Source organism: Vanellus vanellus (genome assembly GCF_965231255.1).
Source record: "Vanellus vanellus genome assembly, chromosome: 19".
NCBI classification, from domain to species: Eukaryota; Metazoa; Chordata; class Aves; order Charadriiformes; family Charadriidae; genus Vanellus; species Vanellus vanellus.
The window spans coordinates 4,096,632-4,124,611 of NC_138924.1; the positions used below are offsets into that span (position 1 = coordinate 4,096,632).

The 27,980-nt window shown below is 39.7% G+C and overlaps 1 protein-coding gene across 1 annotated transcript; it reads right to left on the reverse strand.

Moving 5' to 3' along the window:
- Positions 1 to 27,970, reverse strand: LOC309679662 (protein spinster homolog 3-like; the record flags this gene model as incomplete). The annotated part of the gene is made up of 12 exons (XM_082493037.1): positions 1 to 1,121; positions 1,657 to 1,801; positions 4,608 to 4,706; positions 11,901 to 11,966; positions 17,443 to 17,632; positions 20,824 to 20,976; positions 21,909 to 22,099; positions 23,043 to 23,109; positions 23,927 to 24,078; positions 24,611 to 24,747; positions 25,212 to 25,277; positions 27,763 to 27,970. 12 exons carry the CDS (start codon positions 27,968 to 27,970, stop codon positions 1,006 to 1,008), a joined length of 1,590 nt encoding a protein of 529 aa, XP_082349163.1. The 3' UTR covers positions 1 to 1,005.
- Positions 27,971 to 27,980: the final 10 nt, after the last annotated feature.

Here is a 27,980-nt window from a genome sequence, read left to right on the forward strand (position 1 = left end):
AACACCAACTTTTATTTTAAAGGTGATTATTACACTCTACTGAGTGTCACAAAAACATTTCTCTATTATTTCCCATAATGGCACAAGCTCTGGCCAAATTTTAATACCTGGGTTTAAGTCAGGTTTCAGAACAGATTTTTTAAAAATTATGGAGAGAGAGGGAGAAACAAAAACCTGCAGTTGCTGTAGTATGCTATTTGTAATTACATTAGATATTCATAGTCATTACAGGAATATTGTGCTTTACAATCCTTATGATTTACTGGGAGAATCAGCCAAGATTCAGAATACTTCACAACTCGCTATCTTCCTCAGGCTTTGGCTTTAAGGTGCTGCTGGTAATGACACCACCTCAAACAATGAAAGTTGGATGCACTAATTGTGTCCTGTTTGACACATGGCATGACATTGTGACAATAGATACCACATGCAAAGTCTTGTGTGCTTCAGAGATAAGAGCTCAAAGGGATCATTATATTTCAGTGGTTTTACAGCTACTACTGTTCACTCATGAGAGGAGATACTTATCCAAGGCCTGAGGATACCCTGAAGAGCCTCAAAGGATTCTAAAGAAGCCGTTAACATATTACATATAAAACTATCACAACCCTCCACTCTTGAATGTGACACTGACTTTGATAATTTCTGCTTCTCTTGGTCATTTCAGACAATTGAAAACACTTCTTGTACTATCATCATTTTCCAAACTCTACAGGCAAATCTTATCCTGCTGAAAATTCATAGGCCTCCCTTCCTAATCTCCTTGAGACTTTCTGCCTTAAATGCTACTGTCTTGTTTAGGTTAGCAGTCGTGCCTGTGACAGCTCTATACACTACCTTCTGGAGCTCCCCAGCTCCACAGAATACTCGTGCCTGCTTCACAGATGGGGGAGGGTTGCCATATGCCAATGCAGTAGCAATTTTTGACTCACAGTCAAAAGCATCCCAAAAAGTCAGTATCCAGGATTTTCTGCCATATGGAGGAATAGTTATTTGGCCTTTTCTCTAGCTGTATCTCATTAAGCAAAAAGGAAAGAAAAAGGGAAGTACTTTCTTTTCGTCTTTGCAAATCTTGTCCCAGAGTTCATTTTCATTTGAAAGACAGCATTCATTTCTGGTACCTAGAAAACCAAGTCAGAGCAGAAGGAAGTTGTAAGAATCTAGATGATTAAGGATAGCATTCTGTCCAATTCAACAGGTTTTCTTTAAGTCTTTTACACTTTGTATATGACTTCTTTCAGGGAAGAGGGAGAAGGCTAGGACTGGTTCTACTAGGCTCAAAAAGACCAGAGCAGAAAAGGAACTGCACCTTTCATGAAGTCTGTAATGGTGTATTACCTACAGTAAAGCTATTTTATTACCTCCATAGAGAGCAGCGTTTTGAAGGTGTCACTGATACCATTTCCATGATCCTTGAGTGTTCCGCAGTCTGTTTTGCTCAATATGGGAGGTTTGTTTAATATGAGACTTTGCTGGGATTTTGCCTTTTATTTTTATATATAGAAATTAATGCAGTATTAACATAATGCAGATATTTGTGTTTTAACTTTATATAGAGCCAATATCATGGCTAATGTAAAAACAGGAAAGCAATCAGATACAGGTTTAAAAGTTATAAAGATATATAGAAACCTCAAAGCCGCTCTGCTTCCTTACCATCTTCCTCAATGTAGAAAGATGTCAAGAGGAAAAAAGCTCCTCCACAGACACCAACAAAAGCACACGTGATGAAGCTGTACTGCATGCTCCAGAAACTCCACTGGAATGAGTGAGCATTCTTGTCCTGGATAGCATGGGAGATCTAGGGAGTGAACAACGCTGTCCTTAATCTGAGATAACATCATCATCCTCGTTTGGTTTAAGCAGACTGTTTACAGTGTGGTCTTTGAAAAGAATAAAACTAGGCAGCTAAAGATGAAAAGCCTGCTACCAAAGTTTGTCAAACTCAGTACCCAATACACCTATACTTCACTGCTGTCCAGCTTCCATTTGGTCAAAGAATCTCTTTTCTTTTATAACTTCAGTGCCCCCAGTCACAAGAGTAGACAATGCTGCAACCAATGTTTATAATGTTTGGCAAACTTTAACTAATTTTACCATTTTCTAGCCCATCTCCAGATAGCTAGCACAGGACAGACATTTGGCAGTGAACTTTATCATTTCTTGGTGTTATTCTCTAACTTTATCCACCCCTGAACAGCATCAAATGGATACAAACAGGGGATTAGCATTGATACAGGCACAAGCAGCAACACTCATTAAGAAGGGAAGAACTGGAAATTAATTTAAGAGACAAGACTGGAGTCTGCTCTGGAGCCAAAAGACATTTGAGGAGTCATGGAGTGACATTATGAGGAACTGGGAAGAAGAAGATAACAGGCAGCTGCTTGCTGCTTTTTGCACAGGCTGGAGGATGACCTTGTAAAAGCTATAAATGATACACATGAATTTTATTTTTGTAGACAGAAAGAAAAGCTGATTTCAAGAAACTCAACAAGATTCAATACTAAACCCGGGAACTTAAAATCTCTTGTTAGCATAAACAAAAAGATGAACGTTGAATGCAGTCATTTTTATTCCTGCATTTGTTTTTGATGGTTAGAATACGATATGTGACTTGAAACACAGAAATATGAGACTCTTCAACCTTTGCTGGGTTCAGTATGATTATTTATGACAGTTTAAGCAGATAAGAGCAAGATCAACTCTAAATGGGCACCTAGGGACTACAACAAGCATAATGGCCAAAATACAAACCTAATGTATTTAATTTTAAAATGCTTAGTAAGAAAATCTCTGAAGCGCTGAGGGAAGAAAAACGGACTCTGAAAAAGACTGTTCCCTGACTCTCCAGCCAGTTTTTAAGCTAAAGGGTTAGCTGAAGCAGGTTAGTAAACAATAGCAAGACATGAATGCAGAAGATTTGGTGGTTAATCAACAGCAGACATGGGCAGAGTTGGTATATTCGTTCACAGAAGCATTCCAGAAGACAATGTTGTGCTCATTGCATAAGACCCCACTTGGGCATAGATCAGTTTTATTCCTGGATTTATTGTCTCAGTTCTTTGCAAAGTTGCAAGGTTACCTGAGGTTAATCTCATCTGGATAAGCTTTTTTGTCTTCACACTTTTTGATTAGCTGCTATTTAAGGCAACTGCATGCAAGGTACTGCATAAGAAGTATTCTGCACACAGTTATGCAGCAGCACATTCAGCAGGAAGCCTCAACTCTGCCTGTGCCTCAAAGGTGGCAAAGAACAGGGGCTAAGACATACAAACATTTCATCTTTCAGGCAGGAAGCATAAATCAATGGAATAATCAAAGAAGGGAGAATGCACAAGGACATATTTAAGCTTTTAAGAGACCTCCCGTTTTTGCATATCATTTCAGCCATTTTCCATGACACAGGGATGCCAGTTATTACGTTCCCCATGCATGCAGTCAAATCAGTGTGAAGGCAATAGTTTCATAACACACACCAATGGGCAAAGTGAACTCTTCATTTGCCAAAAAAAGAGCAGCAGGAGGAATCTCTCAGTGAGAGAGGGCTGTCTTCTCTGCCAGACAGATTACACTGTTGAGACTCTGGTTTTCACCCAGTTGAGGACAAGGGGGATCTCCTGTCTGACTGGACCAGCAGCAGGCACAGCTGCTGCAGGCACAGCTCACTCGGACATTTCTGTCTGGCCCTAACACTGTTAACATATGACAAAGAAAGAACAGATATTCCTGAGGTGAACTACTTAAAATAAACTTCCATATGAACAAATGTTTAAAGCAGCAACAATGACTCACTCTTTCTTCCGTGTCCAGTAAAGCAGAAAAATCAAAGTGGGTGATCGGTTAGCTACTGTGTGCAGAATTACTGTGTTTTAAATGAAAAATAATGAAGGAAGGAAACAACACTAACAGATATCATCCACTGGAACTAAAACAAATGAACTGCAGGGAGAAAATAGTACTAGGTTGCTTTGCCCAGAAGCACCAAAGATCAAGTAAATGTAGGAAGGGCAAAGAAATCAGGTCTCAAGCAATATGGGAATTCAAGGTTAAGGTAATTTGAGACCAGAGCTTTGAATGCCAAGTAGTAGCAAAAGGCAACCATTGCAGTCACTCTTGTCCTGATTTTCAAGAGAGCATTGACTAATTGCAAGATTTCAAATCTTAAGACTTGAATTAACAGTTTTAGGTTTCAAGATAAAAAATGGTATTTTGATTAATTTCCACAAAACTCCTCACAAACTTAGCAGAAAGCGCTTAAATCCAAGTACAATATCCATGACACTGTCTTTGCCAAAATGTATGCCTTCAGAAATTTATGAGTTTGCAAATTTAAAATCAAAATAAATTTCTACACACTGCATGGAATTACTCACACCTACAAGGTATAGGATTATATTCTACCTAACTGCAGCATAACAGGACCAGAAGTTGCATGCACGTAAAAATGTTTAGAAAAATGTCTTTTCGTATTCTAGTATCGAGGCCACAATTTGAGCAACTTCTAATTTTGGACCAGGAAGTACCTACAATTCGGTGAGTGTCTGTCTTCCAGTTTCTAAAAGTTCTACCCTAAGGAAAGTTCAATAAGCAGAGAATTCACTTACAGCACCAATGAGATATGGGCTGCCTGCATCTCCCAGCAAATGGCTCACCAAAATCTGCAGGGCAATAGCTGTAGACTGCCGTCTTGGTGTCACAACATACTGAAAGAAAATGAAACCCACAAGAGAATGAATATTAACAGAGCGAATCTCATAAAAGGCCAACTACTTATACATCATCCGAGAGAGATTACTATATTAATTTTTATATATTTCTTATTCAAATACTGTTTACAGACAGAGAAGCTATTCTGAGCAAAAGAGTACACTGGATGTTTTGTTGAGGAAAAAAACATTCAAGAAATCAATACACAAGGGGGAATGACAGTGAAGTAGGAAAAACATGACTCCCCTGCCTGCCCTTCACAGACTCACAGCAGCTTGTACAGATTCACTTGGCTATGCAACTAATAAAAACCTCCAGACAGTAACCCGTCCAATTGTACTGATTTACTAATAAGGACATTCAGCACTGACAGCCTCCGACAAAAATCTCTTACAACACTGTGTCAGCAGGCATGGTCTAGTCTGCTGGGGGGAAATGGCGTACCTGGGACCTGGAGTTCCTGGCTATAAAGGATATCATCTGAGACCTTGCAGACCACGTCAAGACAGAGGGCAGGGACGCAATCTGGCAGACCAGAAGGTGGCTGATGGTGCTTTGATGATGGCAGAAGTTTGCTGCTTGTAACTGGAAAGCACCTGAGATATAGCTAGTCTAGTAACAGCACCTCAAAATTATCATGCTTTTGACTGCACACAGTTTAAATAACAAATTGGAGAAGAAGATGTGGCGCACATCCAGCACACAAAAAAACATCACATAGATTAGAACTATTTTTTAAAATTAAGTATAGTCATTTTGGGGTAATAAGGGCTTTATGTCTGTGCTACTGAATATCAACTGTGCCTGAAGAAGTACAGTAGGATTCAATGTAATTTGTGTCTCTCTCTTTCAAGAATACATTTACACAAAACCACATTCACAGTCAGAATAAGACAGAAGCAATTTTCAACCTTCATACCTTTGTTTTTCACTCACTTGCTTATATCAGAGACGTAATGTTTAATATTCTCCCACTCCTCTATACCCCAACTTGATTTTTTGGGAACCTGATTTGAACACCACTCAGCGTGTCTCAAACACTAATTAATAGGGTGACTGGTGTTTTACCAAGAGACAAACTCAAGGTTTGAGTTGTGCCTCTATACCTGCTTTCAAAGAAACACTAATATGCATGAGAAGTTGTGTTTAGAAGGAAAAAAAAAATCCTGCTCTCACATTCAACTTAGAGTTTTATTATCATATTTTGTGTTTAAAGAGACCTCAGAATATTAGATTAAAAATATTTACCTACCACTAAGATGTAGCTATATCACAATAGCAACAACAATGCCACATCTTTAGGGTGGGTGAAACCCCATTAATGGATGTTAAAACAGGTGGGTAAGGAAGCAACATTGTCCAAGACACCAAGGTTAATTACTCTTGTGCGAATAAGTGCCACATGCAGTCAGGACCTATACGTACCAGTAACTTACAGCATTTTAACGATACTGAAACTACAATCCATGGCACAGATGCAGAAATGGGAAAGACAATAAGCTATATCAATGTAATGGTTTGCATTCAGGAGTGGACTGACAGAGGATACTGTAGCACTGCATTCCTTTCCCTCTTGCAGCCCTGCATTTGCAGGAGCTAGCATGACATATATTCTTGGTATGAAGATTGGTGCACATATAGAATGAAAAGACCTAAAAAATATTATTTTTATAAAAACCCATTCATAGAATTATGCATGATTTACATCTTGTAGTTTAAGTACCATGCCAAGCTTTTTCCATTGCTGTGGTTTTCACGCTCTCTCACACAAACATATTTCTACCATTTTCTCTCATGTTTGACAAGATGTATATGCTGCAAAGTCTTTCCCTAAAACACAGCTCTTCTGGGGGGTGCCAAGTTGGATAATTTTTCTCAGCAAGGTCACCTATTTTCACAAGGCCTGTATGAACTCAGGCCTTCCTGAGTTGTCTAACTCTCTATCAAATTGGGTTGAAATACATGGTTTTGAAACATAAAGAGAAAGCACAGACTGTAGCAAGTCTTGTTTCCTTAGGAAGTGAGGCTCTGGATCCCATTTAAATTTAACAGAGCATTTTATCTAAAACGAGAAAGAAAATAGACAGATTTCCTCCAACATAATTAGCAAAAATTATAGCCAACTTGGCTACTGTCCTCTTATCTCTGCCTAGTAAACTCTTCCTGTAGCCAGGGTTTTCTAAGCAGTACCATGCTTTACACCCTGCTGGAATGCCAGAAACACAACAATGAGCAGTGATGTCCTTTTTCCTACAGCCAAATTTCCTCTGTTCAGAAAGGGAGTTTCTCAAGAGCTCATATATATGTTCTTTCATTCCATGGATGACAAGGATTTCAGCTGCCAGTTCAGCCAATCTCACATGACTGTTCTTACACTGGCAGGGAACTGGATGCAGTGTGATGGCAACAAGCTATTAAAGTGGTTTTCTGTAACTCTGAAGCATATCATATCTAAAGAACAGTCCAACAGCTCCACCTCACTGTGGTCATGGCACACCTTGGCCTAGACTGAGAGCATGTAGTCTACCCAAGTTTTGTTTTCTCTCAGAACTTGCCTGGAATGCCAGATAAGCATCTGAATTTTGGGAAAAGGCTCTTGTACAGAAAGAGAAATAAAGAAACTACAGCAGAAAACTCTGAGCTTGGGAAGTAGACCTTGCTATGACAGACTGTACTAAACTGGAGACTGACAGTTCTTGGCTCTCCAAGTATATCATGTGATCTGTCCTAGATTCAGATTTCTTTTAATGATAATGACAGGCTCTGTTTGAGAAATACAAATGAAATATTTTTATGCACTTGGTATATTGTGGGCATTGCAGGCATGAAAAAAGATAAATGCACTTTTTCTCTCTCAGTTCCCTGCACCACTTCCTTACCACATTTATTTAATATCTCAAATCAGTAACTACAAGAGACACATGGAACAAAGCTGTAACAAGAAAAATGGAAAAGAAGGTTAGGACATTTCCTGTAGGTACCAGGCTCATACAAACTCTGCCTGTACCATTATTCAGGTTCTTCTGCACAATGGAAGCCATACGCAAGAACTCGATGCGCTGTAGGATTCACTCGAAAAAGAAGAAACTAAACACTCCCCACATAGGGACTTTGAAATAGCCATAGCATCCTGCCTGTCCATAGTGACTGTCCAGTTACCTATGCCATGTCAACAATGCAGATAACATCCTACACACTGTCATCTCCTAAAAGATCCCAGTCCAGATGCCTTGACAGATAAGCAGGATGCTCCAAACAGATATAGTTTGCAAACCCTGTTGTGCTGTCTCTGGAGGTTTTAGAGATCTTACTGCAGACTATGTGACAGAGCTGTCAGCTAAAAAAGCAGATGGAACAGACAGGCTGGTAAACGCTCCTATACCTCCTAGGGCACTTCCAAACAAGGATGGGGACATGTTGGTAGCCTTCCCAAACTCCTTATTAGCTTCCAGTTCCAGAACCTCCTACGCTTTTAGCTGCCAAAACCCTAAAAGACAGAGTTCTATTACCTCACAGACAGCAAACATATTTCATAAGGACCACTCCATGTACAGCCTCCCAGTGAGCCAGCATATTGAAAGCAAGGCAGCTACAGCACCGCTCCACTTGCACATTATGACTGTAGTTGCACAGTAGATACCTTCATGTTTACAGCTGAGTAAGAGGCACAAAGGTTGCTACATGCAATGCATCTTGATATATTAGCCACAAAGGAAGAAAGTCCTTATCATTCAGACAGCATCCTCCTTTGTCTTCAGCTCCACAGGTCGCAGGATAAATGAATTCCTAGCTACATTGTCTGGCTAGTAGTGTCATGTGGGAAGAAAGAAAAGTCATTTTCATGGCAAAATAAGAACATGCATTAGCAAATGCAGCCACATTATCAGAAATCCTACCAGTTCACATGGGAAACAATGCAAAAAGAGAAATTACTGTTGTTATCTGTGACACCCTTCAGTCAATGTAATAGCAGTAATACACTGAACCCATGGCTTTTCTGCAGGATGAAACACAACTCCCAAATAAGATTGCCACTGAATGAGCAGACATCCATAAATTCAGCTGAATTACATAATTTTTCTGATAAAACAGTTAGCAACATTTAGAATTCAACGGATCAAACCCAAAGCACACGCATGATAATACACTGCATGTCTGCTTGGAGGGGCAACCCACTACTACAGAGCTCTGCTCAGCCAAACTTTTCACCTTCTCACTTGCTGCCAATTGACACAATATTGCTTGTACCTAAACCCAAAAGATTCTAAAGTGAGGGGTGTCGGTCACTCCGGAGACAAGAACTTCCTCCTTTTCTGGGTTTATATGGATCCAGGATACGGCAATAATGCTCTGCATAGACTTCCTGCAGGCTGCAATATGATGCAGCATTCCCTAAGCAAGCTGAGACCCGAGTGACTGAACTGAATGAAAGCACAGCTCCTTGTACACTTTGCAATTTGGGTTCAGAAAGGAACTGAAGGAAAGAGCTGACAGTAATCACCTGCCTTACTTTCCCCATCATATATCAATAGTATCTAACTCAGTGAAGGCATCTTCCTCTTTAATGACAGAGGAGAGAATTAAAATGCAGATGTAAGAGTTCAAAGAAAAGTAAATTGAGAAACTTTAGAAAAAATCCTTCAATGGTGCCTCAACTGACGTAAAAAGGATACCAATTGTAATAGTATGTGGTTCTGTTGCAAAAAAAAAAAAAAAAGTTATTTCAAAATAAACTGAAATAGAAGCTAATAAAAAAATTCGGTTTCAACCAGTGATAGTTTTTCTGCATCTGTTCACTTCTTCAAGGCTACAGCTCCTCTCATAGGATAATTGTTTTTGACCACTCTTTGAGAGTCGAAGAAGAAACAAAACCCTCTTGCTGGTGGCTGAGGTTTTAAGCAGGCAACCAATTCACTAATGCTGACTGCAATTATTCTTTTTTTAATTAAAATTCCAGAGTGCAGAAAACTGACAGGTAGAGAGCAGTACCATGAAAGAGTAACTTGAGAACATAACACAATAGTCACTACCAGCAGTGCTTTGTTGAAGAACCATGAAATAGAAGTTGTTTCATTCATTCACCTCAATCAGAATGTAAAGAAAGATTCTTCAAGCTCCGAACTTTGAGGATAAACAGGCTCACGACAACAAGGCAAGGTCAAGTCAGTGGAAGGAAGAGTTCTGTAGTGCTTCACAGCTAGTTCCTTTTGTCACTAGACGATGCTCAGCATTTGGCTATGTACTTTCATATCCTTTTACATGGAAGATTGTAATAGAGATACTTTTGTCTCTGCTCAGTTTTTCTGCCACTTGTTTTTAGTTAGTTGTTAGGAATACCAAGCAAGTTGTATATCTGAGCAACTAAGTGACAGCAACCTCAGTTGTAAATTTTCAATTCCCGTGGTAGCAAGCAATGATTACAGCCTTGTGGGCAACTGTGTTCAACGAGCCACAGGCTGCAAATCTTCTTTACTATCCTAGACCCTTGTGACATGTTATTGTGCATCACTACATATTACCACATTCGCTGTGGTTCTTATATGAAAGAATTATTTTGACAGTGGGGTTTGCCGTAGCAACCTGCAGATAGACTTCAGCTGCCTTAGAATGCAAAACTATTACGGAAAATGGAAGATGCTCCCATGAATCTTGCTTAGGATCTTTTCATCTGCTGGTTTTCCATCATTAGCCTGAGGGTGGGAAACAGTCAGAGATTTCTGTTCTGCTTTGCCCTTACCTTTGGTTCTTCTCTCACTTGTTCCTGATGGCTTTACACAATTTCCCTACTTTGCCTTCTCTCAGTACCAACGGCATCAGCATTTTGCCTGTGCCATGCTTGTCTCAACAGTCTTGGTCTCTCAAGTAGCATCCTGCTTGAAATGTTTGGGTTATGGTCACACCCACTGTTCTGCAACACAGTCATCCCAAAAAAGAAGATTCTTCAAAGGCTTCAAAGATTCTCCGGGTCTCATTTGTGATACAGTACTCTACTCTTTGTAGAAAAGGATAGTGCTAATTTAGATGCTTTGTCTTATGCCCATGGCTAGCAACAAAAGGACTTTCAATCATTTTAATAGCTCTGTCTTTGGTACTTAAATCAGCTTTCTGCAGTTTGATTGCTAGATATGAACAAGGTAGACCATTTCCATGCTTATTTGACCAATAAACTATATTCAGCTTGTTCATACTATGGATTAAAAAAAAAAAGTCATGTAAACTACTTCATAAGACTGTGATGATCTGCGTAGTTCAGCGACAGTAACAATATCTGTTCCAGATATTGTTTTACACAGATACTGATTAGTGACTGTGGAGCCAAATTTTTCCTTTGAGTGTAAACTCAAGTATATTAAAAAATTACTAACCCTAAAAGCCTTTGCAATGATAAAAAAACCTAGCTGCTCATTGATATCTAGACTTACTGTGCCGCAAGATGTGTGTTTTTCACATCATTCCTTTCTAAAGAAAGTTACTGATGACAGAATTCAAGTGAAATAATGCACTGCTATTCTTTGGGCTTGTGGTGTCAGTCCTGGAATCCCCAAGAGTCTCATAAGCATTGCTGCTTGCCTAACGCTTTGGCAGTGCAGCACCACTATGAATTTGACTTGCAAGTGCTGGAATTTATCTGCACTGTATTCTGGAATAAGGGAACTTGCTAATAGTTCACAGAATGATGAACTGTAATGGATTCGCTAACTTCAGTTTACGGAATATTGGCTTTCCTTCATTTGGATCACCTTTTCAAACCTTTGGAGCACACATAGAAATCTCTGAGTACAGACAGAAAGTGACTCTCTTTCTGGTGCAGACCATTTTCTGGCAGACATCCAACAACACAGAGCTGTATAGAAAATCCAAACTAGTGTGGGCATCAGCAGCACTAGATAGTTCCACTTGCATGAGTTCCATCCAAATGGGTACATCTTTCTCGGCTTACAATGAACTTGGACTACCGCACCACCACACCTATACTGTTACTGTCATCTTTGCACAGCAGTACATTTTTGCACGTGATTACATCTCTAACGTTAGTAGGGTATCAATAAGGGTATTCTTAGTAAGATTTCATTCATCTCTTCCTAGAAGGCGGAGGTCCTTCTGACCACCAAGATGCAGGCTTATGAACAATATTATGTTGAGAAAGGCTGAGAAACTCAAAATAAGGAAATAGTTTCACAAGCACTTACCAACAGTATGTCTGTCACAACAGCCCAGTTTACAGACAGAAACAGTTCTCCAAATGCAATAAAAATCTGCAAAAAAAGAAGAAAGCAGTGACTATGTGCGCTGCATTGACCTTCTTTATTTTGAAAATGAAGGCAGGCTTACTGACCATGCTTATCTAAGAGTTATTGTACATAGCCATCTACTTATAAATTAAATACCTCTGTCTATGCTTACAAACACTAACTTTATCTTAAAAGGGGGGAAAGGAACCAGAGAAGGTATGTCGGTTGCTTTGTGTCACAAATCCTCAGCAGAAGAACCAAAATAGGAAACATATACCATTCTCCCAAATAAACTGTAATGAACTGCTGAACCCAAGAAGAGGAAAGCAAGAGCCTGTGAAGAGAAACATTCAGCACAGGTTTAAAAAGTGCTCAAAGATCTCCCTTCGCTCACATTTCCAAATGAAACCAATAGAACACCTCTATACCAGTACAAGTACTCTTAAAGGCTCCTTCAGAGAGATAACTTCCAAAATGAAATGGACTCCAAAAGAGACAAGCAGCCTCAAAGCCTTGGTGCCCTGTGGGAATTCCCTAATTCATCACAGATGGAGACTCAGCCATCAGGAAAAGTGGAAGAGCCCTCAACAGTTCTTACAGCTGTGGTCTTAGAAAAGATTAACCCTTTCAGCCAGCCCTGGACATAGATTTGAGCAGGCTGCACAGACTAATTGATACTTGAGGAAAGCATTAAAGCTACGCTATTAAGCTGGAGCACTTCTAGAAGGCAGAGACACAGACCACAAAGTTAGATGGCACTTAGGAAATAAAATCCATTATAACAAGTGCCAGCATCTTGTTCAGTAAGGTCTTGGTCAAGGTGCTGTATCTGGTTGATGAAAACACAGTCCTAAGAAAGGCACAGTGGCAAACTATCAGATGTTCTCAGAGGGGTAGCTCACATTCTCCTAAGAAGAACCAGATCTATTATATACATCTTCCTATGACACCCTCCTCTGTGTTTCTTGCCTGTACTGTTCATGTGTTTTCTTCTCCAAAGTTCCTTGAAGTACAGAGATATTTTGTACAGACCTTTATCCAGACATCTTTTCCTTTAAAATATTTCATATAGGTTTTCTAATTTGCAGCTGAATCTGTTCCTCCATACATAATTACTTTTCTTTAAGTTTTATAACAAATATCACTCGTTTCACATATTCCTTGACTATGTCTTAGCTCTTAGATTTATGCATCCCACTATCAAAGTCTCCACTGATACAACCTTGGCAGACCTTGCCTGTGCAAGAGACAAAATGCAATCATTCTTCTCGAATCCCATGACTGTTGCAATAACACTCTGTAGACTACAGAAACTATGCTGCATGCCAGTCTTAGCTGGAAAGCAAGTAACATCTTTTATTAGAGAACTTTGGGCCAAACACAAAATGAAACATGTTTATTGATTTGGGTAGCAATATCACACTGTTCAGCATTTTGCCAAGCCACCTGGCAATAAGGACTACCAATGTCAAATCTTGCAGCCACCAGAAAATATTAGCCCTTCACTGTCTTATTTCAAGCTAATACTTTCTGAACTCTCTTGGAAGATCCAAATTCATCAAGGACCTTCCTTTCTTTTTTTCCCCGATTCCATACAAATAAACTTTAAATGTGCTATTGCTTAACTTAGAATTGCAGCCTGTGAAGTGGTCAAAGCAGTACTCACAGGCAAATGCAGAAGTGCAGCTGAATCCTGCTATACAGTGATAATGGCATTAATTTATGTAAATTCTGTCAGTTATGTCATAGCTAGCAAGAGATAGAGCAGGTTAAAGTGAAACAGGAAGGAGAAAAAGAACAAAGGGATTTATTTAAATCCTGGCTGATACTTTAGGTATAATAAGATGCAAATACAGTGGTTAGTGCAGAAGGTTCTGAAGACTCTCAAACTGTTCCTAGATACCATCAATGGAATATATGGCTACCTGCTTTTACACATCAAATGACAGATGGGTCTATCTCCCTTATAGAAATCTTGGGATGTTTAGTACTTTTAAAGTATTGTTTCCAGTTTTCCTTTTTCTTCATATTTTTTCCATGTTATTTAATCACTACAAGCTCCTAAGAACAAGAGCATGTCATGCCTACTGCAAGAAAGTAAGTCAAATTCATCTTTAGGAAACAAGTTATGTGCTTCACCTAGAGTTCAAAGGAATAGGAATTAATGAAAAATTATCCATGGTAAGAAAATGTGACATTCAGTGGTTAAGGCCTCATACTCCAGAGAATAATTATTTCATACGTAATTAAGTTAACATTGGAGACGCAACTTTGTTAGCTTTGCTTTTCTTTCCTAAGGTTTTGTGTGGATTGCAGTTGTAAGGTCACTAGAAAAATTTAACTCAGACAGTTTTGGAAGGTAATCATTCTACAGATTGTATCAAAGTATTCTGTCTAAAACCAATATCAATTTTATACTTTCTCATGCAGCATAAATGCAATACGGTTGAATAGATGGCATACTCAGCCATCCAACTCCAAACCAACTGCAATCAATAAAGAGGAGAGAGTCATATGTTCTTTTCTTCAAAACAGGTGGAGATACCCTGGAAGTACTGTACTTGCTTAGGGAGAAGGGCTGAGGATGGCAGGAAAACAAGAGCAATGCTCTGTTTAAAGTATATCCTTCTCTTCCCACCATCTCTCCATATTCTTCATGCTGTCTCTTATTTTAAATAATGATTGAAAAGGTTTCCATTAAATTCGTGTAATCATGTTTGTAGCATGTCCATTCTAATCTAAGTGTACGTAGAAAAGAGTCACCTTAGAATCATAGAATGGTTTGTGTTGGAAGGTACCTTAAAGATCACCTAATTCCAATCCCCTTTGCCGTGGGCAGCGACACCTTCCACTAGACCAGGTTGCTCAAAGTCCCATCCAGCCTGGCCCCATCCAACCTTCTCCAGGATCCCCAACCTTTTTAACAGACAACACTTAAAGTTTGGTTTCCAAAGGATATAACCAGAATAACGTCCCAAATTTTAAGGGGGTTTTGCTTTGTAGATGACTGTTTACATTCATACCTAAAACTAATATGAAGAGAATTAGATTGTAATCAATGTCAGTGCCAAACACACATTCTACTTTTAAACAGTCACATGCCTCAGCAAAAAAGTAGGGAATCAGTATGGCTGGACCATATGTGGTCAATGATTTCTGTCTTTTCAAAAAGAACCACACCAGGCAGGTGTATCAGAGACAAGAGCTGCAGAATGCCTCCTTCAAAGGCAAGTTGCAGGGCAAGACTGCATCCTGATATAGCACTACCATCAAAGATAAGTCTGTTTAAATCTAAGTTATCGCAACACCAAATACTGTTCAAGGTTCCCAGTCACAGGGTTCAGTCATGACTTTTCAAAGCATCTGCTGCACTGCAGAGCACACATCTTTTGTCTTGTTTTGGATACAGGAACAAATTCAGACAGAGCCTCCTCTGATATAACAAAGGCAGGTAATTTTTCTCTGTCTTTTCAAAGGTAGTCTTTGAAATCAAGAACTGAGTGTCCAGAAAGAGGAGAGAAATTTCATTACGTTTCAGTTCACCTACCCCAACAGAAACCTTGGAAGTCCAGCCATATTTCCATGTTAACTTGAGGATTCTTGTGCTTTGAAACATTCCTTGCAGCTTTGGCCATAGCTAAATAAACCTGACTCGTTCCCTTTCATTATCCACCCAAGACAGTGGAAAGCACTATACAGAAACTACTGTAATTGCACACTGATGCACGTATGCTTTTTTGCTTCAGTACCTTCCACACTGGGAAGTGATGGAGACAGGTTTGCTAATGTCAGTGTGCCTGAGTAGACAGTGACCAGAAAGCCAGTTTTCTGCTAGTGTCCTACACAAATGGAAGATTTGTTTCAGTGGGACCTTCAAATTAGATGCACCAGCTGGCACACCGCTACAATTCTCACACCAGTACGAGTAGTGTCAGATCTTGTTTAGAAAGCAAGGAGAGGCATGGCTGGTGCCAGAGAAGGCAATAGTTAAGCAGCTGTAGTAGTAAGAGTACTAGAAGAATCAAGTGCTTAGATTCTGTACAATTTATTACCAACTGCACATTGTTATTACATTTTGGAACACCTGAATCAAGCACATCAAGCAAAAGACAAAATGGCAGTCTCTGGTTAAAAGACCAACTGGTCTGCCCAGGGGAAGAAACTTAAGGAACGCAGTTATCCATATCTCAGTTCAGAATTTCCTCCCAGATATGACACTGATTGGAAACTGAATGTTGTTTGCAAGAAGAGAAGCACTTAAATTTCTTTTTATCAGTCCTAATAAAAGGTATATTTTGTTAATTCAAAAGTATAATATTGATTCGCTCATCTAACACAGGCTGGCAAATGAAACTGTTGTTCTCCAACTTTAATGACAGAAAAAGAACTGAAGAACATAGTCAGAGTGGAACTATGTGGGAACCTGAGAAGCAGAAAAAGAAAATGGCTAATTCTTTTGGCACTTAGATCTCCTCTCTTGAATCTCAAAATAATCTTCAATTTCATATTTTGCTTTGTGAATACACACACAGACACACAAATCCATTTGTTTTTTCCCTTGGTGTAAAGGTGTTTTTCCACAGGAATACACATTCCTGAGGCGTCAAAAGGAAAACCTCTTTGCATAAGTGTTATTCTTAGAAGAAAAATAACTGCAAAAGTACCCTTTTGCAGAGAACTGTTGATTACTGTAATTAACTTTACTTGGATCCTCTTATTTATGTTAATCATGGTAATTGTGGCTATGGAGTCACAGGAAAACAGCTTGGAGTCCTTCCCTAGCTGTTACCAGATTATAGTTAAAATAAGGTTTACGTTCAGTTCCCTCTGACAGGGATTTTTTTGAACTATTCATCATTCCTAGTAAGTGTCTATTTTTCCCTTTACTGAGAACAGAATTTAAGTGGTTTATACTTCAGTTTGCATTGCCAAAAGCTTGACTTTGAAGATCAGCTAGTGATTTGGGGCTTTGAAGGTGATGGCCAAATTATTCTTAGCAAGAACTGTATGTATTGTACAGTCACAAGTACACCAATCTTTAAGTATTCAGAGAGCAAAAATAAATAAGAATACTAAATTAGTCACATAGCATTAAAAATTAACATAAGATCGAGGCTTCCTTTAACTACATTTTTGCATAAGGGACACACTAGCTTTATGCAGCTAATTACATAGGCTTACTATTCTCTTCCTTAGTGTGGGCAAACTCTGTAGGTCCTGAGGCCCAATTTATAATGTTCTGACTGGATGCCCTTTTTACTGGGCTAAATAACGCACAGCGTGGCTCTCGCAGGACAGACTGCAGCTGTGGGCAGTATTAGAGCAACATGCACAGTGCTTAGCCGGCAGGCCACCTTGTCGCAAGTCACTGAAATCTCTTAATGGTCTAGAAGATTACAAAGAATTCTGCAAAACCAACCCCTTGCCTCCTCCGCCCCCTTTCTTTTCTCCCCAGGATCCCAAAAGACATTTTGCTAATGATAGACAGATTGGCACTTACAAAAGTGGAAAGAATGTTTGTCTGGGCCACCATCAGAGCTATGTAGAGGCACAGAGCAGAAATGAACATGCTTGTGGCACAGATCAGAGGATCAGCTTTGTTGTTTATCTTCCTTAATCTTCTTGCAGCTTCTGCCCCAGCAATGACACCCAAGATCCCTGTCCCAATGGTGATGCCTCCAAATATTAGGCTGGTGACAAGAAAAGGATTCAGTTAAGCATAGTAAGGCCATACTGTGGAAAAAAAAAATGTTGTTACTTATACCCTTAGTTTCAGAGGAATCTTTAACGAGGGAACTTGAATTTTATTCCACCTGATCTAACCCTCCCACTCCTTCTAAATGGATGTAATCCCAAGCCTCAGTTGAAGCTATGCCTCTGCAACTGAGGCTCTATCATGCGGAGCAGTTATTTTCCCATTTACAGAGTAGGTGTTATGCACCCAGGCTCAAGGAGGACTCTTCTCACTATGACCTGGATTGGACATCCAGTGATTTAGAGGAGACACAGTCATCTTGGTTACCCTGTGAACCAATCTACTCAGTCATCCCTAAAACACAGATGGAATAACTCTGTATCGCAATCTGCTGCCTTGGAAGAGATCCTATCACGCAGAATTATATACTTCTAAATTATAACACTCTAGTTAGCACAGCTGAGATGAGTCACTTCTCTGACTATGGGAAACATCTACCACATCCCAAAAGAGTTCAAAGAATATTGACTAGTTAACTAGTGGGCGGTTCCATGTAGTATTTTCTGAACGCAGAATTTCAAATGCCACTCAGCTTTGTGTGTCTGCAAATGCTAATGTGTTCTCCAGGAATGACAAGTTCATGTTTTAAAAGTATATGTTTGAATAGCTTAGAAGATTCAGCTTCCAGAGGGACTTCCATATATGCTTTTCTCTCAGTCCCAAATGAGATCCTAATGACAAAGCAAGTCTCTTGCAACAAGACCAGTGGTGCCACTGATTGTTTAATGCATCGTAATTCTCCTGAGGCAAATGGGGACAGGAGCATTGTGTTCTGAGCACAACTGCTTTTAAATATTTCAGAGTGCCACATGATAAGTTCTGTACCTTTTTCTAAGCTTTCTCTGACTGCAAATCAAAGTAACCAGGTAGGATATGATCTATTCCTTTAAATTACAGTGCATCTACTTTTTAATTTCTTTCTGGGTGATTAGGAAGAATTCAATAATTCTACAAGAAAAAAGAAGACGTATTGCTATGCAAGATAACAAACTTTAAGCATATTTGTACTCTCCCTGTAAGTTCTTCAGAATTCAGATCCATCACTCACTATAGCTTGATAATGACAATATAGATTGTCACTAGGCACAATAACTATCTTAGAGATTTGTCTGGGAGAGGCAAGTTCCAAGGTGACATTAGTTGATCCAAGCATTCATGGAATTGTGTTTAGAAGATTCATGTGTTGTAAACTGCAGTTGAAATAAACCTAAAGCTGGAAGAAAAGGGAACAGTGAAAAATAAATCCAAGCATAGTTCAGCTGACAGGGAGTAGGAAAGTACAGAGGCCTACTCCTGGGGAAAGGCTACTATGGGATCTTTTGGGGCCTAAGAATGCTCACTTATCTGTCTGATCTGTTTGAAAGCATCTGCACAAAAACCTGAATAAAAACTTCATACTGCCTATTTATCTACCTTGAAAGGATTGAGACCTGAGTCAGCTGTGGTGCCATTTGAATTCGTGTTTCCAGGGAGTCTAAGTGACACAGCCCTGATCCTTAAACAAAGCCGCAACTGCTGAACCGACAGAGGGGAAAACGTCCTTAAAGTATCCCTGGGCGGGTCTGGGAATGTGCAGCTCAGTTCTCCCAGCACCATCAGCAACAGGTCTGACACAGTTGTTTATATTATGTTTCTTTACATCCCCATGGAATAACAGCCCCAACCCAGCCTTATGCTGCTTCTGGCACTAGCTTATGCCAAGGTTATTTTTAAAGCATCCTGTAAGAAGCAGTACATGAGGTTAAACTATCAGGTGCTCCATTTTACTACCCTGAAGACCATGTCTGCTCTAGCAACACTACCGTAGAATAATAATTCAGAAGGTGGATTAGAAAACAAAACACGGGCTAACACCTTCAGCTTAATAAAGGAAGTATTTAAACTGTATCTGTTAACAGATACAACAGAACAGTTTAAACCGTCCAGCTTCCCTTCTCTGCCCACCCTGAGCCAGACTCCTGAGTTCACTCCCTTCCTCGGCATTATTTGCTGTTAACTAATGTGCCAACAGTGGCATCCATGGAAGGAGAATTGCATTTCCCATTGAAGTACTTGCGGATAACTATTCAATCCATCTGGTTTGCACTACAACTCAGAAATCACTTTTGAATTGATTCAGTTATTCCATTGCAGAAAAACAAAAGAACCCCATTACCAGAGGACACACTCGAGGTGTGATTACTGCTTTTCCCCGTTAATTGCCTTTACCTGGAAAGACAATGTAGTAAGCAGGTAGTTCTTGTAAATCCATCGTGAAGGCAGAGACTGCAACCAGATTTGGGATGCCTCCAGAAGAAACGTAGGGACATGTGTATGGAGGCCACTGGTAGGGAGTCAGTACATAAAAGTGTCCCAGTGCTCACTGTTATTGAGGCTAGCCATGAAGACTCAAGGGGAACAACGAATACATTTTTTCTATTCTGGATAACACATTGTAAGGAGACAAATTCTACTCCTAGCTGGTGAAAAGTGATCTCTAAGAAGTTGTATTATGACTACTTTCAATTCCTCTCCTGTTGTAAATCGCCCTTGCCCATCCAACATTTGATACTTATTCATGAATCTTTATTGGTATGGACAGCCTCTGTAAGCAGAGCTCTACTGGCAGTTACTCACAAGACCAAATTATCCTGTTTTGATGTAACAATTATCGTACTAGATCAACTTCACCAAGCTTGCTTGATGCTGGGAGTCACAATGACCTGGCCAACACAGCAGTAGTTTCAAAGTCAGACTAACAAGAAGGTAACAGGAAAGTTACCAAAATACAGGATCTAAACATACTTAAATTGGTATTTACGTAGCTTGGAGTGCACAGTAAATTGTCAACTGAAGTCTCCTTGCTAAAGCTGCTCCTTTCCCTGCAAGTGTTCCTATTACTGCTTCTTTCCACTTTACTTAAATAGGGCTGGCAGCATCTTTCTAGTTAACTGAGGGATTATAAAAAAACCCAAACAAATAGGAGCGTCTCAGCATACTTGGAAGCAATTTAGTCTAACATTTACACCCAATTGCCCTCACAAGAAGTGTTCACAGTAACATCCTACCTTGTCCCTTTGGAAACAAACTGTGGCTTAGCACTGTGCAGTGTTTCCAAGTGTGTTTCCACAGCTGTGCACACCTCACCTGTTAGATGAATCGCATGTTTTACGGAGGCATGGTGATACAATGCCCTGGACAACCTGAGCCCTGTAAAGAAACACCGGTACCCACATTCCCAGGGCTCCAGTAACGAAGGCCATAGCAGTCAGACCCAGCGAGGACCAGACAAAACTCCAACTGAAAGTCAAAGGAAAGAAATGAGAGATATTAGAAAGGGGTGTGAGGATGCAAAAACAGGATGCAGATCTGATTGTCAATTAGAAAACGCTGGATTCTATAGAAGAAGAACACTCCAAAGACAGACAAGGTCCCAGGAAAGCAAGTCTTTAAAACTAAAAGCATTTAATCGGGACCGCGAGGAAGCAGTCTGCAGGCACCGGCAGTGCGGAGCCGGCTCTGGCGCAGCTGCACAGCGGCACCTGCTGTTCTCCGAGAGGATCCAACTCTTCCTTCCTGCCCCTGGCAAGGGCTTTCACAAACTGCAGAGTAACAGGAGTGAGAAACCTGCTGCAATCAGTGTTTTACCTCATCCTGCAGGTCAGCTGGTATTGCGTTTAATTTTTGTGTGATTAAAAGGAAGAGGTCATCTGCCAGCCACAGGTCAGCGGGTCAAAACACATATACAATAACTTTATAAACAATGTTGGGGTCTTACAGACCCTCACCTCTTGTATCAGAGGCGCGCCAGGCTCACAAATACCACGTAACAACTGCCTGAGACATGCTGATCCAACCTTCCTCAGGCAGTAAGAATTGCAGATAAAGTTACACCTGCAAAATATGCACTTTTACCAATCTAGCTTACCCTGCATGTTAAAGTAAGAGGGAAGCGGAAGCTTAGTAAAAAGTAGAGTTGGATTTGAATAGGAGCACACTGCTATCATAACTTTGCCTCCTTCTCCCTCCTCAAAATGGGAGGATAGCAGAAGCAAAGATATTTCTGATCTCTTGTGTAGCATTCCTGTAAAAGTGGAAGAAAGATTTTTATTAATGGTGTTGTAATCATCTCGTATACAGCATGAAATAGAAAGGAACTGAGCAGGTCATATTTCTAATAATGGAATGGTCATTCCTCAATGGAGGGAACCTTTGCTGCTAAAATCACTTACTTCTTGGCAAGTGATATGACATCTTGACACCAAGTAGCCTTGGCAGTTCTGTGTGCACCTGGTTTCTCAGCTGCTACTCGTATTGTGCCGGAGATGCTCAGTGCTCTGTGTGCTGCTATCCTTCTCTGGGTCCTGTGAGGGACCAGTAGGATCAGAAGAACCAATGCTAGACCTCCCATGCAAGGAGTTATCTGTAGACACAAGGCTGGTTAGATCAGGGATACCTTTTTTCTTATAGTGAAAACTCCACAGCAATTCAAATTCAGCGTTAGAATTACACATTGGAGAATCGCAGATATGTTCAGAAATAGATGTGACTTGCTGTTTGCAGGTCACATTTGTAAAGAAGAAGAGCAATTTTGGTGATTTATGGTCACTTTGGAGGAAAGATAACAGATCCTCTATCCCCATCATACAGATACATGATCACTCCCACTGATTTTGGAGAAAAACATGTGAAGAAAGAAAACTGTACCATAGTATTCTGGCCACAAATGCAAGAATCACTGATGCAGTCATCAGTATTATCTGAATAACATCAGACTGTTATTCCAGTAAACATTCTTCCCCACTCATCCTGTACTTGCTAGTTAATTTTATAGATAAGTTAGGAGGCTCTGACAAAGTACTTCCAAAGCAGTAGGTGTTCAGTATGGAGAGACATCACGATGACATGACCAGAACAGAAGAGGTTATTTTCTTGAAACCTTCAAATAACAGAAGTTGTTCCCAACAGCATTTCAGAAAATAATCTCTCTGTATTTTCCTGAAGAATTATACTGGTGCTACCAGTATAATGATAATTTTACCTTCAGTTTCCTCTGTTTGAGGAGGTCTTGGTGCACTGACAACCATTCCAAGTGTGTCCTCAGGTAAGAGGAACATCAGCACCTGCCCAGGCTGCTGTACAACTTCACCTATGCCTGCTTTCATTCTGCAAGAGCTAGGCATAAATCTGCCACTTGTCCTGCAGGGAGAGTTCTCTTAAACACCAAGTTCATGACCAGTCAGACAGTAGAAAGTCTTTCCACTGCTCACCTCTTCTAACACAATGAGCATAAATAATCCAAACCCCAGTGATGATTCTGATTTTACAGTGAATGGCTTAGCCATGAGTGAAAGTGAGTAACTCACCCTGAATGCCCAGTGCCAGTCACCTGTGACACGTGCCATGCCAGCTGCTAGGACATAACCAAGACCACTGTAAGCAACAGAAAGGAATAATCAGTAGGCATCAATGAATTCTCGCTGGCTGAAATGACATGTCTTACCAGATAAGGAGAACACAGAGAAGTATTTTGTCATAGTTTTCAAAATGGATAAACAGAAACAACTCTCACGGTCTATGCTAGTCTACTTGCCAGCCAGTATTAAAAAGAGAGTCTAACCTCCTCAGACCAGACTTAAGATGGTGGCAATAATGTCCTAGACTCCTGTGCCAGCCACATGAATTAAGCCCTGCAGGAATTCCTTTAGTTTTAATCTGCCTTCTGGGCTCAGCCTTGGCTACTTGCTCTAATAAAGAGTATGCCTCCAAACTACTTAAAAAGCCCTTCTCCACCTCTTCATCAGACGCAAAGTTAATTTAACTAAAAGAGGAGAGGGAAGTGCCAGTTATTCCTTGGGAGATGTTTAATGGAGGCTTCTTGAAAAGTTTGTCAAGTGAACAAATAGCTGAAAGCTTTTCTCGTCCAAAACCCAGAAATAAATTACCTACCCCCACGCACATATTTCTTTCAGCATTGATTCAATATTTTATTCAAAGCCTACCAGTTTTCAGAGTTTAGATGCTCCCTAAAAAATGTTGGGGGAAAGAGGCAAATTTTTCTTCAAGGTAAATATAGAAATAAACCTAACCATCTCTATTTAAAAATGCTAAGCAAGTGACAAGTCCTTTTGCAAGAGCCAATGCAAATATACATCAAAATATGTCTAATCAGGGCTCGGGGTATATTGAATTGCAGGTATGGTCAGACAGAATTTCGAAAGGCGGGTCAGTTACTAGCAAGAAAACCAACCTTCCCACTGGAATGAAGATATAGAAGATAGATAACATTGTGGTCCTTTTTCCTTCCTCAAACAGGTCTGCAATGATGGTGGGTGCTATTGTGGAATAACTGGCCGTGCCAATGCCAACTAGTCCTCGTGAAAGAAAGAATATCCAGCAATACTGCAGGCAAAAGACATATTATAGCCCAAGAAAGCCCATGCAAGAAAGAAAGCTTACTATTAAAGAGGTGCATTTTAGTGGATCAAATGTATCAGAGGAAAAAATAATTCAACTGCCTTTTGCATATGTCTGTATTCCCTCCACTCACACCTGCTTCCCTTGCATCCCACTGCTGTGCTTCCTACTTTCTGCACAGTAGTGACTTAGAGTGATGCCCAGAGGGAATCACAGGACAGGGTTGATAGACCACAAGCTTGCCAAACAAGCTGCTACACTGTTAAGGTCATAATCAACAAACATTCAGGACAAAAATAAGATCCCATCAATTGTGACAGTAATGCGTACATTCTCCATTGCCTAGGCTGGACTCTATCATCCCATAAAGCATTCCTGCACAAAGTCCATTTAGTACAGGCTTGGGGAGTGAGTGCTCACTGATAGTTTTTCCAAACGTGGTCAGAGAAGGACTCTATCAACTCCTGCAAGACGCATGCAGATCATTTTCATAGTACCCTCTAAAAAAGCAACATACCGATTCACTGATGAATGAACTGCCTAATGTTACACCAGACCAGAAGAAAATACCAGCTCCAAGGATGATCTTCCTATTGTATCGGTCACCGAGGTATCCAAAGATGGGGGCAGCCAGCATGTAACACAAGATGAACACTGGAAATCCAAGAAGGAGCAAAGACAATATTGGCCAAATTATTTTTATCTTGTGTACTCCTCACCCCTCAGACAAACTCAGGTCATTTTTTAGCGCAGAGATTAAAGGAAGGCTGAGTTTGCAGAACTAGTAGGTAGGTTGAAATTTAGAAAAAGATACATGCAGATTCAAAGAACCCTATACAAAAACAAAACATGTGAATTGCTCAAGTTCTGTATTTCTTGAGAAATTCCTTCATCTTTTCTGATTCATATACTGTGGGATTTTTGAAGGATACAACACCAGTCCTCCCTGAACCAAAGATTTTCAGTTTTGCATTGTAGTCAGCCTGCTCACAAGCGGAAGTGAGCAATACCATACACAAGTAGGAACTAGAAGAAAAAAGTAACTAGACTGTGTTTTAGGAACAGACCACATAGATGCAAGGCAATGTAAACTATCTGGAGTTAAGAGACTTTATTACCTGTTTGCAGTAGACCTGTATCCCCATCCCTAAGCTCGAAGTATTTCTGTATATTTAACAGGATCCCTGCAACAGAGTCAAACATTGAATGACAGCAAAGTACCCTGCTCATTCCTTGTAATTCTATTCATTTGCCAGCTCACAGATTTATTTCAAGAACAGCACTTGCAAGAACTACAGTATCTGTGGCTGCAGCATAATCAATGTCCTCACTATTTACTGATGTGATTTGAAATCAGTGTAGATCATGGTCTAGCCTAACAGCAGCACCAGCAGTTTTATAGCTGTTTCTCAGTGACTCGTGAACATATTCTGTGTTTAGGGTTTCCCTAGTGGTCTCAGAAATTTAAGTCAGTTGACTTCATTCAAACATTTTGCATCATTAAAACAGAACAATCAATTGTATTCACTCTTTCTGGTAGGCAATTATCAACACACAGAAATACTGTATTACAGGAACTTCAGTTTTGAACTAATAGAGTATTTAGAAAAAAATCACAGCTAACACAAGACTTGACCTGAACTACAACTTAATTTCAAACTAACTTTTACACTGAGCACCATTAAAAATGTTATGCCCTCCACATAACTGAAATAACTGGCCTGACCAGTTATTGGCAAATTACAAAGCGTTGATCTGATCAGCTCGGAACAGGGTAACAGATCAGAGGGGGGAAAGTCTGCATGATCACCATTTTTAACAAACTGAAGACTCAATTCCAGCTGACAATTAAGTGGAAGAGCTTTTTTTCTGTGTGAAGATTGATGCAAACTCTGTCAAACCCCGTGAGCAAAACTGCCAGGAAACCACAACTTCCTAACTGCCACCAGCTTACTTTTAAACAAATACTCAAGCCTCTCCTTCTTCACTTTCTTGTTAACTTAAATTTAACAATATGTTCATACATATGGACAGCCAAACTCAAGTGTACTGATGCAAGAATTCTGCAATGCAGCTGAATTCTAGCGCATGAACAGTATATTGCTGTGGTATAAACTGCACTACAGATTTCCCCCACGGCCAAGGAGGTCATAGACTTAACTTAAAATTGTTTTAGTCATATATTGTAACTAAAGTAGATGATTGATATTTCAAAGGCACTATCCCCACTTCTGTTCTTGAATTCTTACATGTCCATGAAGGTACCTTACTCACAAGAAACTGAGCATGTTAACAAGTAGGCAAGCTTTTCTTCACAGGACTTCTTGAAAATTTTAAGCTCTTAGCACGTACAGCAGCTAAAGAATAGTTCAAAGCCTGGAGTGAGCCAAATGACTGCTTGCACTTAGTACTTCCAACTGCATATCCTCCTAGCATCCCAGTTCTTGCTCAAAGATGTTTTCATCCTCTCCTGTCCCCTGCCCTTCTCCAGGGAAAGTTTCTTCACAATAGAACTCATACATTGAAGTTTTTCACTACCAGTCTTGCAGTATCATTCAGCATTCACTCCTACTTGTTTCCTTCTCTTTTATATATGCGGTTAAGAAGTCAAAAGAAAAAAAGTTTAAACTCCTAAACCCAATAGTCTCTCAATTTTTAGACACTGACTGAATATCTTAAATTTCTGAATGGCTTAAGTAGCAAAAAAAATTAGTTTGTGTGCTGTCACTAGATATTAATTCCAAATTTAACAATCCATCCTTTGGGTTTTTTCAAAGTTTTAAAACATTTATGATTCCCAGACCCCTCAGAAGTAAAACATAGAAAGCTGACAACATCTGTTTCCTCCTGATTTATAAATCAGATCCCTGGAAACATGATAGATGCTTAGGAGCGATGCTAAACAGAAGAATTTACAGAGACCACAGTTTACGTGGGAGGAAAAAACATAGATTTCCCACCAGTTTACTAGACACAATGCTTTACTCTTTGTGGCTAGGTAAAAATAAATAAATAAATAAATCACATTTTGGGAAAAGGATATTATTTATTAGAAAACAAGCTGTAAATTTGGTAAGTGATGCTTACGGAAGTGGGTCTCTGTTCTCTTTACACAATCATGTTATACTCTCCATTGCAGAAATCCCACAATTTCTAGCAGATCATGAGGAAGTTAAGCTTCCCCTAAACAAGCTTGCACAAAGACAACATTATTTTTGTACTTTTAATGGGGGAAACAGCATCACTATTATTCAGACAAAGGAATGCTGTATCTAATCTACTAGATCCAAAGAAAGCCTGGTAAGCTGCTGTAGACAATAAAGGGAAGCCTGTAGAATCCAGACACAAAAATGGACTAATCACTCTGTATGCTAAAGTCTGTTTATAAAAGACTTAGATTTAAAAATATGAATCTTAAGCATTTAACAAATGTGATTTTTATAAGTATTCTACTAAACATTAATAACTAATACATCATTTATTGGTCTTTCAAGTTTATAATTGGAAGTTTTGTTAAGTGTATGACCAACAAGCTAAAGCAGATAAGTGAGAAAGATTAAAAAGACATAAAGCATATCCTTACTTTAGAAGATATTTGTAACTACAAAGTAGAGCTATTGAGAACTTAAATTTATTTTTCCTTAGAAGAAGAAGAAAATAGGATCTCACCTGGTACAAGGAACCAATCCATGAAATTTATTAAATTCACATAGCACAGCACAGCAACTATCAGGTATTCTCTCTTTGCTGGCCTCTTCCTTGACACAAAAACGTCTGTACCTTGTCTTACATGTACTGCAGTAGCTCCATAACTCTGCTCCTCAGGAGGTGGCTGGGACTGCAAGCCTGTGTTTTCATGCGCATCAGGGTTTTGCATATTTCCCAGT